Source organism: Catharus ustulatus, chromosome 4 (assembly GCF_009819885.2).
Source record: "Catharus ustulatus isolate bCatUst1 chromosome 4, bCatUst1.pri.v2, whole genome shotgun sequence".
NCBI classification, from domain to species: domain Eukaryota; kingdom Metazoa; phylum Chordata; class Aves; order Passeriformes; family Turdidae; genus Catharus; species Catharus ustulatus.
In genome coordinates this window covers 27,209,076-27,229,588 of record NC_046224.1, presented here as the reverse complement: position 1 = coordinate 27,229,588, position 20,513 = coordinate 27,209,076, and the positions used below count along the sequence as shown (strand labels likewise).

The window sequence follows — 20,513 nt, the reverse complement described above, 5'->3', positions numbered from 1 at the left end:
AATTTGCAGTGTAGATCAAACATTATTGATTATAAATCGCTTCCTTGACTAGGAAGCAAGAAGGAACGTGTTAGTAATTAGGTAAAGATGAAAATGGGAGCAATCTCTTTGCAGTCCTTTTATCATGTATTAAGGAGATCCAATCTTGAATAATACTTTATTGTTGCCTTCTGAAGGTTGTTCATGGTTATAAGGTGGTTTTCTGTCTCAGGCCATTCTGAGTTTGGGTTTTCTAATTTGTAGTGTATATTTTAATGTGAAGATGGTGGTAAGTAGTTTTTCAGTATAAAAAGAGAAGGTGGATATATGCATCATTTAGCTGTATTGCTGGTAGAAATAAAAGTTTCTCCATGTCAGACACTTCTCTCTTCTTGCAGGTAGCTGCCAAGAGACAAGGCTCTTTGAAGAAGGTAGCTCAGCAGTTTCTCCTGATGTGGTCCTGTTTTGGCACTCGAGTGATTCGGGACATGACTTTGCACAGCGCACCCAGCTTTGGTACTTGGATTTTGTTGTAATAATTGCATGCCACAGTCAAAAAAAATCCATATGCCACCTTTTTATGTACATTTTAATGAAAACATAACCAGTTTTCACATGTCCAGTGCTCTATTTAAAAATAGATTGGGGCTATTGGCATTTGGAAATAACGCTCAGACAGATGTCTGTCTGCAAGCCAGAGCCAAGGGAGATGAAAACGCCACTACTTCCTTTTGTTTGCTGTTAGGAGCTGCAGGGATCAGGGCAGCTGTGGGAGTCCATTACAGGAGCATTCCCTAATGCACTTCAGTGCAAAGTGAACCTGCTTACCCAAACCACTCTGGCAATGTGTTGAGCCAAGAGAGATGACTTTGTGCTGAAGTGGATGAAAAGCTCTCCAGTGAAACACTTTCCCAGCTCTCCTCTTAAAGCATATAGCTTTTGAAACTGGTCCTTGCAAAGTGAGTGTGCTTCTATAATCTGGAGAAAGTCTCTTCCATTTCTTAAGAAGTCAGTTCAGGATGAAAAAATACAATTTTACTTTGTAAATGAAAAATCATGTTGCTTTTCCACATTGTTTGAAACAGGGCTTTGTCCTCAGATACAAATTAAAATACAGATTAAAATCCATTAAAAGCAAGAATGAGTCAACTGGTGTGCCATGAGTGTGAACACACACTCACTTGGGACCAGACTTTGCATGAGGGATGCTTTTTATAAATGCACATTTGTCTGAATATGTTTCTATAAAGGTCAATAAAGAATGGGGTTTTTGGATATTGCATTGGACAACTGCAAGGTTTTTTGCTGGCTGAACTTTGATGTCCTTTGTGCTTTTAGAACCATCCATTAGTATTAATTTGGATACTGTCAGTGAGATACAATATTTTTAATATGTTTTATTTATTTATAATACATGTGATATTTATTTATATGACATGTTTATATTTTAACCGGAAACTGCTTTCATTTCCATTGTAAAAGAGTTTTCTGAACAGGTGTCAATGACATCAGGATAGTGAGCATCCCCAAGGTGATTACAATTTTCAGCAAAAACCACAAACCTGTTCAGGTGCAATGCTCGTGGAGGCAGGAGGAGCCCTGAAGTTTTGAATATCAAAGCCATATCCTTATCCTATCAGGCAGCAGCCTGGGTTATCCCTACTCATGTCTCATAAATTTTATTTAGCCATGGTAGCCATGGACACAAATTTATAAAAATCTCCATTAATTATGCTATTCTTTCACTGCAAAGCCATTTGATATATTGTTTTTGAATTAGAGTTGAACAACGTCCAAAAGAATAACCCCTGAATGTAAAAAGCTCTGAGCTAGATGGCAGAAACTTTTCTGCACTTAATTTATACAGTTCTCTCTAGCTTTTCTGAATTATATATCCATTAAATGAGTTTTATGGAGAGAAACAAAGACTGATTTACTGTTCTAAATATTTACATTTATATACCTTTGTTCTTTACTTAGGTAAAAAGTTTTGCATTTTTACATTTTACATTGCATTGGGACTGTTTCAGTGGACTGATTTTTAATTATTTTTTCCACCTTAAATAATATGTAGACTCAGTTGCTCACAGTGTAATTTTTTTTTTTTAATTGAAATAATGTGCTTGATGATGGGATCTTCACTATGTACAGGACAGTATATTTTTACTTTTGAAACAGATGATTCCAAAATCTGATTGAAGGAAGTGCTAATACCTGGGACTGGAGTGACTGACCCAAAGCTTTTAAGCACGGTGATATGGGCAGGTTGAAACAATCTCTGGCAGGAAAAAAAAAAGCTGTTCCTTCTCTTGCTCCCTCTCTCTTTTTATCTCTGCCTACCTCCCTCCCTGTCTCCCTCTTTCCTGCTTATGCATATCAAAGGCACAGTTGGTGGCAATGTTTGGGTAATGCACCCAGTATATAAAGTAACTAGTAATTAGTAATAGAAACTCTATGCTTTTCTCCAGATCTGGAAATCTCACTACTGTTTTGCTACTTAGACATAATTGCTGTATCTCTTAATAGATGCTGATACTTACTGTGCCTTAGCTGGGCATTGCCATGATTTCTGTTAACCCCTGAAAATTAGAGCCAAATGCTATTTACTGTTGTAACTACAGTCTCTTCAATGATTTCTTACCTTTTCCTAAAGAAGTGATTGATTTGCTGGCTACAAATGGATCCATTTCTGTATTTAAAGATAGACTTGAAAGAACCCAACAGTCATGTAAGAAACAATAGCTTGCAAACACAGAATAAATTATGGTACATTGTGCTGAATAGCCGTTCACTGTGAGGCTGAAATGCATGCCCTGATATTGGTTTCACTCTGTAGCTTGCATTTCATTTGACTTATTTAAAAAATATAAAATTATTGCATTCATTGCATTCAGTACCAAACCCTTGTTTGTCTGGTGTCTTTCACGCAAATTCTGGGCTCAAAAATTCTATGCAGAGCTTAAAAATACACAGTGGGAGAAATAATAGGAGAGGAAGAGAGAAATTCAAAAGAGTGACAAGGTCACTGGAGTGTTTTTAAATGCTGCATTCAGTATTGCCAACCCCAAGTCTTCAAAATAAAGTGTTAGACCCCCCAAAAACAAAGACATTTTTTAAAATAGCAGATCTTGTGTTCTTGTTGTTTGCTTGCTAGCAAACACAATTACAGTGTTCAGAGTTCGCACTTCCAAATATTTTTATGAAAGTTTAAGCAACTTTCTTATTTTTATTAAAGGCTGAGCAAGGAGTTTGACAGAAAATAATAAATACCTTGAGCTTTATACAAGTACATGAAGTTTGCCAGCATTTTAGTCTGTTTCTCTTACCTTGGAGTTACTTATCAGCAGTAACTGCACTAGAGTCAATAGAAACTTCCCACTGAAAAACTGTAGTCAGGAGAAGAGTGAACATTTTGTGGAGATTCTTGAAAATTTAGGTTTCCACTGGGGAAACCCTAGGTCAGTAACAAGGCACTCAGCCATGTCTGCTGTCTTTATTGCACTGCTAAATCAAATAGGGCTTAATTAATAAGACTTTGAGCCCAAAGGATTTTTAAAAACAAGTTCTCTGCAGTAGTTAAGTGAAGATCCCCACTTTTTACCCTTGAAAGTCTGGGGAAACCTGTTACCATTTTGATCTTCTTAGTCACATGAAACAAATGAAGGACTAGATGCTTCAGGTTCACCAGCCGCCAGAGATTTCCTCCCCACAGCAAAGGTGTTGCAGTCAGCTGTGTCCTGTTTCTGTGCTGCCTTGGCCAAGAGCACTGGGCACATGTTCACTTTTCAGGGTGTGCGCCCAGCTCATATCAGTGACAACAAAACCATGGAGGTGTGGAGGGAGAGAATGAAACACAAAGACCATCGGGGTCACAAAGAAAAAGAATGTGCTCAGAGTCACCCTGAAAGTTGAACTGCCAGCTAGAATTCAATAAGGGTATTGGGTCTTTCAAATCACTTCTGCCCTACAGCAGCATGCTTGAGTACAGAAGTTGGAGTAGGGATAGTTATGCTTCATTGTGATAAAAACTAATATCTCAAGATAAACCTAACTTTCCTGTGAAAAAATCAATCATTATGAAATTAGAATGAATTTGAGACTTGTTTGATCTTTTCCCCGTGAAAGTGTTTCTCTTCAAATGCAATAATGGAATTTCCAAAGGAATGCCTCCACATGAGGTTTTTTGAGGAGTTATCTTGTCTGGCAGTAGTTGATCTCTGTTTCTATCTCAGATGATGACTTTTCTCTGATTTAAGCTAACTGCTGGATGAGCTATTATTTTAACCTCACTGTACTTGTAAGAGTTACTTAGTGACTGAAATGAACATGTGGTAAATACTCTGTGCAAGTCTAAATGAACAAAACAGCTTTAAAAAAACCAAACCCATTGTATGATAAAGTCCTGTCTGGAACTATTATGGATACTTGATGTCACGGAGTCTATTGCATAAATTGAACAAACTCCTCCTTGATACTTGTCAGTGTCCCCCTGCAGATGGGTGTTAGTCCTTTCAGGAGGGCACAGCACAATGTCTCAGCTCTGATGTTTTGCATCTCTTACTTCCCCCCCAAAATGTATCTGTGGATTCTTCTTACACATCTCATTTTCTTGTGATTTGTGATCTAGGGCAAACATTTCTTCACCATCCCTGATATGTATGTTTTATATATTATGGGAAGGAACTCACTTCCTTTCTTTGCTGATAGTGCAGAAAATTCATACCAGGATGTGTCACTAAGGCAGCCAGTTTGAGATTCTAGTTCTGACAGAAAATTACATGTCCTCTAGACAACAGGAAACAATTCTACTGTAGTGCAGTTGTCAAAACTGACATTCAGTGCTAATGTAGGAGAAGAAGAATCCTTCAAGTGGCAGCTCTCAGCTAGGTAGTCTTCTTGTACCCTAAACCACAACTGGTTATAGAAGCCTGTATTAATCTAGGAATGAACAGTTTGCTACTCCCTGGTTTTACTTAGACTGCTCTTACCTTGAGTTAAAGAGATATTTCAGCACATGGAGGCAGTCTTATTCAGGGCTGTTTATGTTGAGTACCATAATAATTGGTTTAATGAGTGTATTGAGACAGTCAATAGCTTTTTTGTTTGTTCACTTTATTACCAGGGTCTTTTCACCTTATTCACTTGATGTTCGATGACTATGTATTATACCTGCTAGAATCACTCCATTGTCAGGAGAAAGCTAATGAGCTAATGAGGGCAATGAAGGGAGAAGGAAGCACAGGTGAGTCTGTTCTTTTATTCATTATTTGTTGTTTTATTCCACTGTTTTTTCTACTTTTTCTTAGGACATATCTTCATCCTTATCTAACCTCCTGAGGCTTGTCCTGGAGCAAAGCACTTCTATCATGAAGTGAAAGAAATAATTTGGGAGGCATCCCTAGTTAATACATGCTGAAAGAGAACTGCCTATTTCACAATGTCTGTGGATGTCTGAAACCCCATTCCTAAGCACTCAACTGGTGTTTCAGTAAGAAATTTTTGTACTGAACCTTTTATCCTAGTTAATCTTTCTAAGCCACCACTGAATTTCAGTGGACTCGGTGTTAATAAGTTCACTCACACCAGTGGATTTGTGCCAGTCTAAATAAGAGGAAATGATAACAGGAGTGAGAAAAGACAAATGGCAAATCTGTTGTTTCTGGTACACTACATTCTGTACAGAAGGAGATTCTGAGTCCTGCTCCATTCCATACTGCCGTGCCAGAACAGAAGCAAGCAGGGATTGCCTTTAGTTTTTTCTGCTCCAGGCACCCTCTTGTAATGAGAGTCCTCAGTGATCTTCCTTACTTGCATCTCCCATTAATTATGGCAAATTAAGCCTCTGTCATCTTTGAAAGTTTCATTCTCCATTTTAGCTGTGACTTAATTTATCACCCTGAAGATATATGGGAAGAAAAATTTCAGTGATTGGGGTACTATCTTCTGTATGATGAAAAACTTGAATTTAATTCATTGCCCTGCCATAGCCTCTTGGGTTTTTGACAAACAAGTTGCTTATTCTTGTGTACTTTCCACATACCTTTAGCAGCTCAAACTATCCAGACTATCCTCCTTTTTTAGTCAACAAAGAAAGAAGATCATGGCCCAAACCCACAGGAATGCTCTGGAGACTCCCGTTTCTTTCAGATGTCTCTAGAAAGTGTAGGAATGCCTAAGTCAGACTGGATTCCTAATTTTAGATATGTAATAGCACATTATAGGAGTATAAACACTTAAGCTGTCCATGCACCAGTTTTCTGCCTATGCAACAGGAAAAAAACCACATTCCTTTATGAGGTCTTCTGAAGGTACCCTGAAGGTTATAATGGTGAATGCTGTAGAAGTACTTCTTTCAAAGATCTGTGGTTCCTGCTCTGTATTTCGTGAAATACACTCTACAGAACCTAACTGCTTGCATTATTTTTAACATTCTCAGTGTTCCTTGACTCTACCTTTAGCTATGTATGATGGGTTTTCTCTCATTCTGCAGCAGAAATGCGAGAAGAAATTATTCTGAGTGAACCAGCTGCTCCAACTCCCTCCCCAGCGCCGTTCTCCCCGGCTAAATCTGCCACCTCTGTGGAAGTGCCCTCTGCCCCATCACCCATCAGCAACCAGTCCCCAGAGTATGGTGGCATAACAGCTACTACAGGTAGGTTGGCTTCTGGCAGATAGATCTGCTTGAAGGCGGCTTTTGCACTTGGTCTCCTAAAACTGAGCCTCAGAACATGATGTATTGGCTTGCAAAATATGAGAAGCCTTCCCAAACCAGAAATCTGTTCTCACTGCATCCACACATGATGTGCAGTCTACCAGGAAAAATATCTGATGTTTGGATATTTTATATACCTGAAGGAAGAGTGCCAAATATTTCTAGTTTAGTGAGGTTTGCAAAAGCCCAAATCACTAGTGGGTCAGGAATTCCTAGCCGGGAAATGGGTATCTTTCAACATATTTAACAATCAAATATGTTTAAATAGCTGTGCAAGTTTCTCTTGGGAATCTTTTACACATTGCTGAAAACTTTAATCAACCAGTGTTAGAGATTAGCAATTACATGTTTGAAGCCCTTTTTCTGTGTTATACTCTATTACAGCAGCTGATAAGATTGTTGTATTCTGGTGGGCCCACAAATTAAAAAAATCGGCACTTAAGGGACAGCTTAAACTTGTGGGTAGGATTGACAGGAAACCATAAGCATAAAACTAGCTCCTTGTTTGGGCTGTATAAGTAACCAACATTCTCTGTGCTCTAGAGCAAAACTCATTATCCTTTGGATGTGGGGAGGACAGTCTCCCTGTATGATCAAAAGACAATGTTCTCTTAAGTCATGGAAACAAAGGCAGAAATGGGGGTGACTTTCAGAAGGCATTTCAGGCAGTGAAATTCCAGCTTTGCTGCTCCTCACTGAATAGGATGTACAATCAGAATGTGGAAACTATCGCTTTTGTGATGTACTAGAAAAGTTACAAAACCTTGTCATAAAGTGATGATTTACCACACTAGAGTATTTGGCAGTGGCTAAAGAACTAATAAATCTTTCTGAAAAATATTTTTCATGTTTTCAAGGGTGCCAAAGGGAAGCACAATGCATGTTGTGCTGGAGAGAGATTTAAAAGTATTTGTCCCTACATCAAAACTTCAGATTTTTCACTGTTGGAGGCAATACAATAGTTAGGAGGGAAATAGGAAGTTATTACCCCTCAGGACAAGAGACTGATGATTCCTAGACAGGGTAGGTGACCACACAGCTTCAGTGGAGGTGGTGAGGATCTTTGACTCTTGTTGAAACATTGATGTTGTGTGGAACTTGACTGTAGGCATTGTGGGATGGTTGTGATGCTGGAACCAGAACTTAGCATGGTGCAGGACTATAAGAAGAAATAAAGGACTGAAAAGAAAGGAACTGTGTGCTCTCCAGGGCCATTGACTGGAATGGAGGTCTGAGGGACTTGTATTTGGGCTGCAGATAGCACAACTCCATGTGACTGTCATGTAACAGTTAACCAAAAGCCATTTGCCCTTCTCCTGTCACTACAGGTCCTCATAAGAAGTCTATTTCTGTCTTTGCCTTCAGGTACAGAAAGACCACATTTGTTCCCATACTACAACTTTTTAGGCAAGAAAGATATTTTTAATTATTTTAGGGTTTTTTCCCTCATCTTTATATTTTTAGGTTGTTTGAAAGGCTTTCTTTTGGTTTAATTGGATTTTACACTTATGATCTGGTGCAGTCTCACTTTTGAGAGTGTGAAAATCATTTTTGTCTTGCACAAGCCATATTTGTCAATGCAAGTAATGCTCTGGTTAACACTAAATATGAATATGTGAGTATTTCTTTTTTTCTTAATTTGAGCAATTAGTAATACCTCTGTTTCCTATGTTCATCATGTAGATTGACTAGTTTTAGTTTGCTAACCATTGCACTGCAGAATGCAGTGTTTATTCACCTAAAGCAACACAAAATAACAACTGTGTCTCAGCTAAAGGAAATCTCTGCACTTTAAAATACAAGTGCTGAAGATGTATTATACACACAAACTACTTTACATACAAATCTGTGGCATTGCATAGAATATTTTGAAACAGGAACGTGTTCTGGAAAGATCACGCTATTGATTTTCTTCCCTGTCTTTTATGAGGTAAATGTAAAATTCTACAAATGCTTTGCAGATCCTGAGAACTAGTTCCATTGGTCACCATTAGCTCTCAGTTCCTCAGTTTAGGGCACCATTAACTCTTTCTTCCTTGTGACATTCACAATAAAAGTTAACTATTAAACTTGTATTTTAACCTTTTTGCCTTCAGTCAGTGGTCAGTACAAAACTAGCAAATTAAACTGTTGCAATGACATGATACTGAGCAAAAGAAAGGTAAATCCTATGTATCACACTCTGTAGTATCTGTCATGGCACCAGTAACATTTTTTTTAAAACTTTTTGTTCAGTTACTAGATAGTTAAAAGGCTAATTTGCCACCATCCTTTCTAAATCACAAAGGCCAGATTAATGATTGTTCAAACTGCAACAATATTGTAATAAAAGTGATAGCTATATGGCTGACTGTGCCGCTCTCTGTTAAAGCCCCTCTTAAAGTTCTGATTACTCATTTGCCAATGCAATAGTTTTTAGACAATCCAAAATCAACTCTAAATTGTTAGTTCCTAATATCTTAGTAAACTGCTAAGTTTACTGTTCTGTTTACTAAGTTTGCTTAGGATATACTGGCACAGATCTAGCCCCTCTCATATTTATGTGTATGAGTAGAACAAATTTTTGGTTCTTTTCCTTAAGCTTCAGCTCCTGGACTCACACGAGCATTTGAGAACATCAGCTCTTGCTCAACAATCAGAGTTTAATTCTCATAGCTTCAGAGTACAAACCTCAAAGGTTTCAATTTCAAAAGGCAATTCTTCCCTTCAAATGGAAGGGCTTGTGTTTTTCTAAAGTTTCATAGGTAAAGTGATCTGTTTGTTGTGTGAGGACAGAATGGGAGTCTGACTCCGGATTTCTGACTGCCTGATGTTGACAGTTCTGCTGATTATCAGATATAATGCACAGTGCTGGGAGTGTCTCACTGTGTCTTGGTGGTAATTTGCTCCAGCCTAAAGCAGATACAAAGTGCAGCATCATTAAACAGCTTCTGGGTTTTCTCTGCACTGGTGTACGTGATGGCATCAATGACAACAGGGCTGTTGTAGGACTAATAACAGTTCCATTTATATCTGGCTCCCCTACAGATCAGATGGCCTCTTGATTAGTATCCTCAAAATCACTTTTTTTAAAAAAGAGAAAAGAGTGCTAATAAATGAATTTCCCTATTTTAATCAAACCCTGCATGTTCAGAACACAAAGCAGAGCAAATCATTGCTCAATCACTATTGTTTTTGCTTATTTAAAAAAAGCAGTTCAGTTGGGTTCAGTCATATCTAAAAGAGACTTCATCTCTTGGAGTTCAATTCTGCAACCAGCTGAGGAAATTAATTGTAAAGGACTGGGACCTAGGACCTAGATATTAGAAAGCTAACTATGAAAACCTTTCACACTTAACTCGTTCCTCCTTTTCCACCCACCACAACATTGACAGTATCCTGGTTGACCTCATACTTACTTACACACAAATCTGTTGTCATCTTCCATCCCTCCCCCCATCTTTGTAATTAGGTCACTGAAAATAATAGCATCCCTTCAAAGGCAAAGGGAAGTGAGGCAACTGTAGGTTCCCCAGAACATTGTCATACTGTAAATCCAGAGTAAAACCCAACACACTTTTGTTTCTAAACCATAACCTGCAAAAGAAAGGGAGTATTCCCTCAAGCAGCTATGTGAGGTACTATCCTGTAGTACCTCAGACAATTCTTGGTTAGGAGAATTAAACAAAGATATTCACAGCTCTTCAAGTGCAAGACCTACTTTCTACTTTAGTTTCTGTGACATCTGGACAAGCACAAAGCTTGTTACTTTCCAACCATTCATTTTAAAGTTGAACTGAGGTGGCTGCCAGTTAGATCTGAATACCAGGAGTGCCATCTCTCATCCAAGGAATTTGCCTTCCCACAGGGAGCACATGATACAACTGGCTGTCCTGGACTCACTCATTTTCATCAGACTGTGACAAGATTGCCGATATTTTTTGAAAAAAAGAAAAGGAGATTGTCACAATGTCTGAATCAAATCACTATATTTGATAAAATGCAAAGGGTCTGTTATTACTGCTTCTTATTAGAGCTAGGAAGGTCATGAGATTTTTGGATCAATGGCCAATCTTTTGTCGGAAAAAATAAAATCAGATCAAAGTAAAACTTCTGTTTTATAGTGAAATGAAAAAGTGGGGAAAAAACCCCGTACAATAATATTAAAAATAAGTATTTGGGATTTTTCAACCTCTTTGTTGTCCTTTCTTTTCTCTTTGTTTTTGCCTTTTGCATTCAGGCCTGTTTTGAAAGAAAGTTGCAAATTTTCTTTTGTAAGATAACACTGGGGAAATATGTTGACCTTTTGAAATTGAAATGTTTCCTTACAATATTCTGTAGACAAGTTGTTGATATTTTCAAAACTCTTTTGTTTTCAAATGAATCTATTTGGTAACTGCATAAGTACTTCTGGTCCCTTTCACCTAAACTGTCTTTTTTAGTAAAGGCAGGCTTCCTTAAACATTTTCCCAACTCAAGGAGCCATGAATGTTTATTTGTCTGTGTCAACAGGAGCTAGCTTTTCTCCTTGGGGTCTTGGGGATCTCAGTGGTCCTCTGCATTGTGAGGAGATAAAGACAGAATATTCACGTCAGTGGCAGAAAATGCAGGCATGTGAAAACAGACCTATCACAAATACTCTTGGCCATAACACATCCATGGATTTCTATTGAAAGAGCACCAAATCATACCCTGCTGAAGTGTTTAAAGTTGGACTTACCTTGTAAAGATCAGAATGCCTTTAGTCACAGAATTAAGCATTTCCCACAAAAAAAAATCTCCAACAAAACAAAACAAATTTGCCTGATTTTGCCAAATAAAATCACATTCAACTGAAGAAAATTATACACATTTGAAATAGGCTTTTCATTTCCCAAAGCCATGGAGGGGACACAGACCTGGGCATACAATGACTTCCTCCTCTGAATTAAACCCTTTCACGTTACAGGAAGTCCTAGAATCCATACTGAAAAAACCTGAGTCACCTCCTGCAATTCCTTTCAGCTGAAGAAAAAGAGTCAAGAGTGCCCAGAGCCCCTCAAACCAGTGGTCCCATTGGGTTAAATTCAGTGTTCTGGTCCTCATTTGCAGGGTAATCTCAGCCAGTATGGTCATGACCTCCAGCAAGAGCTATGTTATACTGGAACAATGGATCTGTCAGCCTCCTGAGTGAAAGGGGTGTGTGCAAAGGACAAAGGTTTCTCAGCAGCTGGCTCATGAAACTGGAGTTCCTGCCTGGAAGGAATCAGGATCATTAAAAAACTCAGCACCTTCTAAGCAAAATGGAAAACCCACTTCTTTGCTCTGCTCTTCCCACTAATGCTCTACATGACAAAAATAAATTAAGTCCAGTCTCTGCTGCCACTAAAAAAAGAGAAAGAAATGTTATTTGCAAGAAGGAAATGACTAGGCTATTTCTGTCTATATACTTGTCATAATTTGGGGATCTTTGTAGTGTTGCCACTACAAGGGCTGGTTCCTACTTGGGTGGAACAGGTACAAACTGCAAAAGGATTCAAGATATTTATTTGCATAACACTATTTTTTTTTTCTAATCCTTCATTGTTTTGATCATACTTCCTGCCTCAGTCCAGTGTCAGAGCTGAGCAGGCCAGCAGCCCTCTCCGTGTGAGAGAGACCTCAGAGTTTGGTGCATCATGCCTGAGAAATCTTAGCACTGGTGATCTTCCATTTTTAAGTCCTATTCCAGGGTTTTGTTTTTTTTCTGCAAAATTATTTCAACACCACACTGGAAGTCCACAGTGTGAGCTATTCCATAAATGTTTCATTCTTCTTGATCCTTGTGTGCTCCAAATGATCTACATGTGTTGATATTTATGCCTCAGATATGACTGGTCTGGTCACTTTGTCAGTGCACTTTCCATGATCGTTGCCTGTCTGGTTGTTTTCCCATAATTGTCTCAAGGCATGGTACCTCTGTGGATGACAGCCCATGTTAACTATGTTCCTTTGGCTCCTCTCTGTCTGCAGGGGCTATGCAATCCTACACATGGTCACTCACCTACACAGTGACAACAGCTGCTGGGTCACCTGCTGAGAATTCCCAGCAGCTGCCCTGCATGAGGAGCCCACACGTACCTTCATCGTCCGTCACACACCGGATACCTGTGTATCCCCACAGAGAGGAACATGGGTAAGGAACTTCCACTGGCTTGGGATTTTTAATGTGTTTTTGGTGGGAATTGGATGAACTTCTGCTTAGGAGGTTTTTTTTGAAATACAGTAAAAGCTGTTTCTTGATGTAGTTAAGTCTGTATTGCGAAGACGCTGGTATCATAATTCTTTGGCTTTTGTTGCTATTCTAGAATTATATTATGTCTTAGTTTTATAATCTCATTCAATTCTATTCAAAACCACAGTAGGCCTGGAAGAGATTTTCTAAAAGAGAAGGCTTAAGTAGATTTCTTCTCTGATTTCTGTTTTTCTGTGCCATGTTTGAAAAAGCTAGATGTGCCTAAAGAACAACCCTACTATACCATGTGTCAGGAGAGGTGATCCTTCTCTTTTGCTCAACACTGCTGAGATCTGCACTAGATCTGGATCCAAGTCTGTGCTCCCCAGTACCAGACAGACCCAGGCACACTGGAGTCACTCCAGAAAAGGGCCACTCTGATGATTGTGGGACTGGACCATCTGTCATACAAGGCTGAGAGAGCTGAGGTTATTTAGCATCAGGCAGAGAGGGCTCAGGGAGAGTCTTATCAGTGTGTATAAATACCTGCTGGGGGATGTAAAGAAAACAAAGACAGGTTCTTTTCAGTGGCATTTAATGACAGGACAAGCACAAATTGAAGTACAATAAATTCTGTTTGAACACAAATGAACAAAAAAGTTGTTTACTGTAAGTGTGATCAAACTGCTGCCCTGAAAAGCTATGGACTCTCCATCCTTGCTGATGTACAGGCTTCAGCTGGACATCATCCTGGGCAGGCTGCTCTCATGGACCCTGCTTTGAGCAGGGGGCTTAGACTAGATAAACTCCACATGTCCCTTCCAACCTCAGAGATTCAGTGACTACTGTTAACCCAGAGATGTTGCAGATTCAAACAGTTCACTTCTCTCCCTTCCAAAAAAGGAACATCTGACTACAGTACAAGGAGATAGCTGAACTCATTGTAGCTCTTCAAGTCAGGGCTTACCATACTTCCTCAGCCTGGATAGCAATTTACTGGGAACATGGCATTAGATAACAATAAAAGGGAAAGACACTTTCTCCTCAGAAAGTGCAGACATGAACCTGCAGTTTAAAATTAGTCACAGAAACATGCTGGGTCTCTCTATTTGATGTTGTGCTTTCCCTAGTGGCATCTGCTTCCAGTCTGAGCTGGAAAATATATTTTTGAAAAAGATTTAAAATATCATCCTCCAATTAAAAAAACAAACAATGGTATAGTTCATAAAGGTTGTAGAATGATTAGTGGGAATCAATTATTGTGCATACTAAAAGTGTTTTTTGATGTATTTCAGATACACAGGAAGTTACAACTATGGTAGCTATAGCAACCAGCATCCCCATCCAATGCAGAGTCAGTATCCATCCTTACCACATGATACTGCTATTTCTGCTCCACTTCACTACTCAGCCTACCACAGAAGCTCTTCACAGGTAATCTGCATTTGTTACTTAATGACATTTGTTATAACATTTAAAATAATTAATTTTGTAAATTTATCAGCATATTACTTGTCTGAATCAGTAAGCTGTCTAGACGTTGATGGGCTCCTATTCTTTTTATTTTCTAATATTACCCAGGTATAATTTAATTTTAGTGTCAATCAGAAGCAGCTTTCAATTTTCAGTATAATGTATTAGCTCTAAAATCCAGCAGTCTTGATCATGGAAAGTGTTTCTGTTTTAAGGAGTATCTAAAGCAAAAATGAATATAACTGGTTGTATGATTCTTAGTTGTTGGAAGCAGGAAGAGATCCCTAAGAAGAAATAAAAGTGCTCTCATTTAGCTAAAGATGAAGAGGCCATAGTGAATTTTTCTGGGTGCTTTTGAGGATAATCATGTTTAGCAATTTGCCAAAACAGTGAGTTCTGCATATAGTTTGAATAACTTCAGGACACCATTGCAGAGGTTGTTTAATCTGTATCCTATAGTCTGCTACTACAATGCTGAGAAATTATATCAGTAACTCTTCCACCTCAGGAAACTGAGCTAGTGGAGCCAGCACAGATTAGATGTGAAGATCAGGTGTGGCAAGAGTTCCAAAGCAGTGCCACTGTTGGAGGGCTTCAGTGCTTCTCTGGGCTCTCTGCTGGAAGGTCAGCAAAGGGCAGATGCAGGGAGGAGGTGATGGCATCGGGGTATTCCACCCACATGGCACCACTCACCCTTTACTGGAAATTTATAGAAGTGTATCAGAGACTGCCATGCTTAGCTATCACCACGGGACTGCAGCAGTTTCATACCAGAGGCCAAGATGTGAATTTGGTAGTGCTTTGAAACTGAGCACACAAAAGCTGCATCTCATTCTGGTCTCTGGAATCAGTGTGCCAAATGATGTTAGAGTTGTTTCTCCTTTTTATGCTTCATTTTCCCTAGCTGTACGATAAAAATTATGGTCTTGATCTCCTTAAAGCTTTTTGAGATCTGTACAAACCTAATATGCTCATTTGGAGCAGCTCCACAATGGCTCCCTGGCTTATGGAAAGGGCAAGCTAGAACTTCTCACCCATTTGTGTTGCACCTGGTCTGTCAGACTACATGAGGCTTTGTCTGAGGGTTTTTGCAGCTGTTCTATCTTCAGCAGGAAAGTGAGTGAACATTTAAGTGCGGTGTCCTGGGACAGGTTTGTTTTCCTCCATTTTCCAGAATAGCTCTTACCTTGTTATCCCATGAAACAAGTAAAGCAAATCTAGATCAACACATTTTCAGTTTACTGATATGCTGGTTAACATGCTGTGTGTAAACAGTATCAAACATTGAACTCAGGCAAAAATCTTTCATACTGTAGTAGGGTGTCTCTACAAATGCAGATGTCAGATCATCTTTTCCTCTCTTGCTAGTCTTTAAACTGTCCTGAACACATATGAAGAACAGCTATTCCTTCACATTTTGGAGGAAAATTATTTCAATTTCTGTGGCATGTTCTTTCTCATGCTGCTTATAAACTGAGATGGAATTGCACAGCGGGATGCAGCCAACAAAACCCTATCAGTGTGCTTGTTCTCTATTGAGAGGAGCTACAAACTGGAACCTTACTTTTGAAAAATTATTTCAAAGTATTTAAGAGTTAGATCTAAAATTTGCTGTCAGTGTTTTTAAATAAGTCCTTTCTTAGCCACTTTTAACAAAAAAAAAGTTCATAAGATGACCCTAATGTTAGAGAACTGTTCTTTTTCTAGTGGCCTTTGTGTGGGGGAGATGTTGCCAGGAGTTGCAGTAGAACTCATGACATTGCAAAATAAAAATACAGGAAGCCAAATTTACAATTAATATATCAACAGCTGCCACTATACTGAAACCAAAGGAGCTGCAATGTGCAGAGCTGTGGGAGTATAATCGTCTGAGAAGAGGAGGCATTGACAATAACTTTCAAAAGAACTCTTTGTTATAATCTACATTCTGGCCAAATATAGAACTTTGGCTCAACTTTAGTAACTATTCTACTATGCTCTTTAGGACAGCATCTAGGGATTAGCTCCTAAGAAAAAAAAGCTCTGTGTATGTGGCAAATTCTCTGCAAACATGTATTCAGGGAGAGCCCTTGTCCCAGACAAGGGTCTGAGCCAAAACAGGTGACATGTAGTTGAGATGGGGCATAAGCTGCAGCGATTAATAATTATTTTGGTCTTGAAGAACATCATATCCAATCTCTTTCTATGGAGGGGAGTGACAGATTCCAGGCTTTATCAATTACTTTGAGAGTTTTGATTTTGTCATTGGAATCCTTTGAGTGAGGGTGTGCTGGGGAAGAAGTCACACAGATGTAGATATTTTACTATTTAATATTTTAATATTTATTATTAACTATTACTTTACAGCTCTCAAAAAGTGCAGGCAGGGATCTGGCATTATAGGCTAAATCCCAGTGATGGCTAAGACTCTTTTTCATGACAGGAACAGTCTGTTCAAACCTTGGTTTTCATCCGAATTTTTTCTTCCCTCACCATCTGTGAATAATTCTCAGAACAGTTCCTTACTTGTAATTCCAGGCCTGATTGCTCATTTCTTAATTTGGCTTACTGGCCAGGACCCTGACAGACAAATGAAAAATGATCAAGATTGATCTGTTACTACCTAATTCTCTAAGCCATAGTGCCGGAGTGCATGCAATAGCCTGATGCTATGCCACCATCATATAGAACGGGACTGTTCAGTGTGTATGTACACAAACACATCCACACTGAGACTTTATTTCATCAGTTCTTTATTTCATCTGCTTCTGCAGTTTTAGGTACCAGGCGCCAGGGTAGAAAATAGGCAACAACTCTGTGTAAAAGCCTCTGAGAGGTCTCAACCTATTTGAGAGTTGAGTTTAGCAGAGAGTTACAACACCTTCACCAAGTCACACCTGATCCACCTCCACAGTGTAGGCTTGACTGGCTTCTGAGCACAGTCATCTGCAACATTCACCCTGGCTGGACAGGTCTTAATCCTCTTTCAGGCTATCCAAAGTATTCCAATTCACATAGTTCTACCTTTTCCTTACACATAACTAATTCATGCTGCAGCAATTTTTCTTTGTAAATTTCTTCCTTTTAGTAGGAAGAATAATTAGAGAAATCTGCAGCAGTATACATTTTAATATATCTGGTAACATATAAAAATGCACATCTTTAACTTTAAGTACCCTAATGTGTAGCTGTGGTGAGTCACACTACATGTAGGTTCAGTTATCCAGGACTTATCTCTAGCAACAACCAGAAACAGATGTGTGGAGGAAAAGTCTTAGAAACAGGGTAAGTGGAAGGTGACCCTTTCACCAGCATACCTATGATGACATTGGCAAGAGCTAACCTATGGGTATCCTGAGTAGGAAGCAGCAGCTGGAATGATGTCTTTGTAGCAAACCACTCTCCATTACCGTGTCTTTGAGCTTTTTCATAGACACAGACTTTGTCAGGGGTTGCATGAAACACTCATTATCTTGTTAATTTTAAGTCTGTTATATCATAATTGTATTGGGTGCCCTAGGGTATTTTGGGTGATGAGGAATAGTGATTATTCATTTCATCTACTGTCACCATCCAAGACATTATAGATCTGCATCATTTCTTCCTCACCTTCTCTCTGTCATTTTGCTTGCAGAATTAAGTGTTACCATCTCTTTAGTTTCTGTTGTGACAGGTGCTCTGTGCACAGGAGTTGTCCAAGGATTGCAGGGCAGGTGTAACCTGAGGAGGGTGTGAATGTCCTATTCTCTCAGCTGCGCTGAGCGGGGAACCTGATGGAGCTGGAGCTCCCCTCCAGCCTTTCTCTGCAAACCTGATCTCAGAGTAGGTAGGAGGGACTCAGCCAAGAAGCTGCCAGATCAGCCACCTAGATCTGAGAATCCCTCCTAGATGCCTGTTCTCCTTTGCCACTCCTAAAATGGAACAACCATCTCCAAATGGCCAATGTTAGCGACAGACAGCCATAGCAGTAGCATAGCAATATTTCTGCATTTGTACCATGCAGCTCCCACCTTAAAGACATGAATGAATCAATTTATTTATTTTTGCTGCCTTTAAGCTGCATTTATGAAGATCACAGTTTACTTCCATGGCTTGGACAGAACAAATCACTCTGGAAAATACTGCAGAAGTAGAGCCTGCTGCTCAGCAGTAGATCAGGTCTGCACCTATCAGAGGCCCAGAGCACAGTGTTTGAGCCATAGTTAAAGGAAATTTAAGCATTGTTTGTACTCTGACTCTCCTGAACTGCTCTGGGGAGTGCAGTGGTCTCCTATAACTTCCCAGGGTGCAGCATGCCACACTACTCAGTTTTTCTGTAAAACACTGCATGCCACAATTCCTTCAAACCATGTCTTCCCTTCATATACCTCTGCAGCAGGATTTGCTAGAAGCAGTACTGGAAGACAGTAGTAACTCTTTTCGTGACTGTGGGGGAGCCAAGGATATCCTTTATCAGACAGAGCCCATGCTTTAGTGTCCATTCATGTTGTTCTGGCTCATCTACTTTGGGAAAAAAAATAAAAGAAGGGGAAAAGTTCTTACTCCTGTAGCACATACACATTATAAACTCATGGCTATACCAGTGCAGTAAGAATAACACCCTCCCCAATAACCACTCTGTCATCAAACAGCTGGTAATGACAGAAAGACAAAAATACTGCCCAAATCCCACCCATGCAGCAAGAGTCATTGTTCCCAACTGTATGGCTTCATAAGGGCCTTGAGACTGTTAGCATGTAATTGAAGTAATTATGTATTGAATGCAACAGGAAACAGATGTTTTAACTTCTTTTGAGATAATTTCAAATAGCATTTTCCAAAGGCTCCAAATACCACTCCCAAAAGTACCAAAATCACTTAGATGGACTTCAAAGTTTCACTCAGCTTAATTAACAGATTCAGTAAGGTTCAATTTGTGGAGAAAAGGGTCAAATTAAGGGTGATAAAGATACATTTAATCAATAGTTTTGGTTATGTCATTTTATAAGGTTTAAGCATATTAATTTATAGCCAGCTGTCCGTAATTTAGTAGTTTCTAGTATGTGTTATTTGCAAGTCCTAAAGTAGTAGCTAATATGCAACATTAATTTATAGCATTCAGCAAAAGTGGGAGCTAATACAATGTAAAGTCAGAGCCACATTCACAAGGAAAATATTTTGTTGTTTGGACATTGAAACCATTTATAATTGGTTGGTGAGTTGAGAATAAAGATAAAGAGATTATTCTCCATCCTTTCACTGCAGAACCTCAGCCTTCACTTCATAGGAAGACATATTTAATGTTGTATTTTCTAAAACGATACTAAAAGAAATTTAATTCATTTTACTTTTGTGGGCAAGGCCTTAACAATAATCTGCTCAAAGTCTCACATGCTTAAAGGGCTTCTTGTCTTGGTCTAATGGCAGCAGTAGTAACAAGTGTGAGTCAACCCAGAAAATGGTAATTTCCTGTCAAGAGTCCTCCAACAAATGTCGCTTTTATATCTGGCAAAGATCACTAGGCCCCACTGTTTTGAGTTCAGCTTAAGCACTCTTCATTAAACCGGATGTAGAGTGTGAAAGGTGATTCAGGCAGCATGGGCAGGCATCCGCCCAGATGGCTCTGCTTTGGACACTCCAACAAGGCTGAATAGATGCTTCATTGGGTGAGTTAATAGTCAGGCAGGGGCCAAGGAGTACTTTAAAAATATTGTCTTTCAATAGTCTCTTCACTGTAGGGAAAAAGAAGCCACTGAGTCATTTGTGATTAGCTGACCTACCGGTACAAAACTTTCCATCTTGCATTCAGTCATAACAGAATTTATTGTAAAATACTGGATATTTAGAGTCCATGTTATTTTCAAGCAATTATTCTTTTTACATTCATGACACATTCATAAACACAGCTGCATTGACTGCACCCAATGAAAAGGAAAAGCAGCACACTGTAGGAGGAGGAAGATCTTTCTTTTTTAGTGCATCCTGAAGTTCATTCTGGGAGCCAAGATTTCATTTGCTCAGTGGCACAAGTTTTGTGGTTGCAAATGACCAAAAAGACATAATGTGGCTTCCCCACATACTGCTGTGTACAACAAGAAGACCCACCACAATATTCCCAGAGTTCATTCTCTTCTTCTTGATGATAGGTGAATGTTTTTATTGACTACAAATTTTCAAGTAGACAATTATCCTGGCTGAAGGCAGGGATTTCTCTTGGTG

The 20,513-nt window shown here is 39.1% G+C and overlaps 1 protein-coding gene across 4 annotated transcripts in view; it reads left to right on the top strand.

Annotated features, from left to right (window-relative positions):
• RFX4 (regulatory factor X4) overlaps positions 1-20,513 on the top strand; it is an 86,400-nt gene that overhangs the window by 62,166 nt on the left and 3,721 nt on the right. For 3 of the 4 annotated variants that reach the window (XM_033057612.2, XM_033057610.2, XM_033057613.2), the window contains 5 exons: positions 378-495; positions 5,102-5,221; positions 6,470-6,631; positions 12,662-12,824; positions 14,159-14,297. In XM_033057612.2, coding sequence (XP_032913503.1) covers positions 378-495; positions 5,102-5,221; positions 6,470-6,631; positions 12,662-12,824; positions 14,159-14,297 — 702 coding nt within the window. The remainder of the gene's footprint in view (positions 1-377; positions 496-5,101; positions 5,222-6,469; positions 6,632-12,661; positions 12,825-14,158; positions 14,298-20,513) is intronic. The other variant, XM_033057611.1, reaches the window with a different exon arrangement.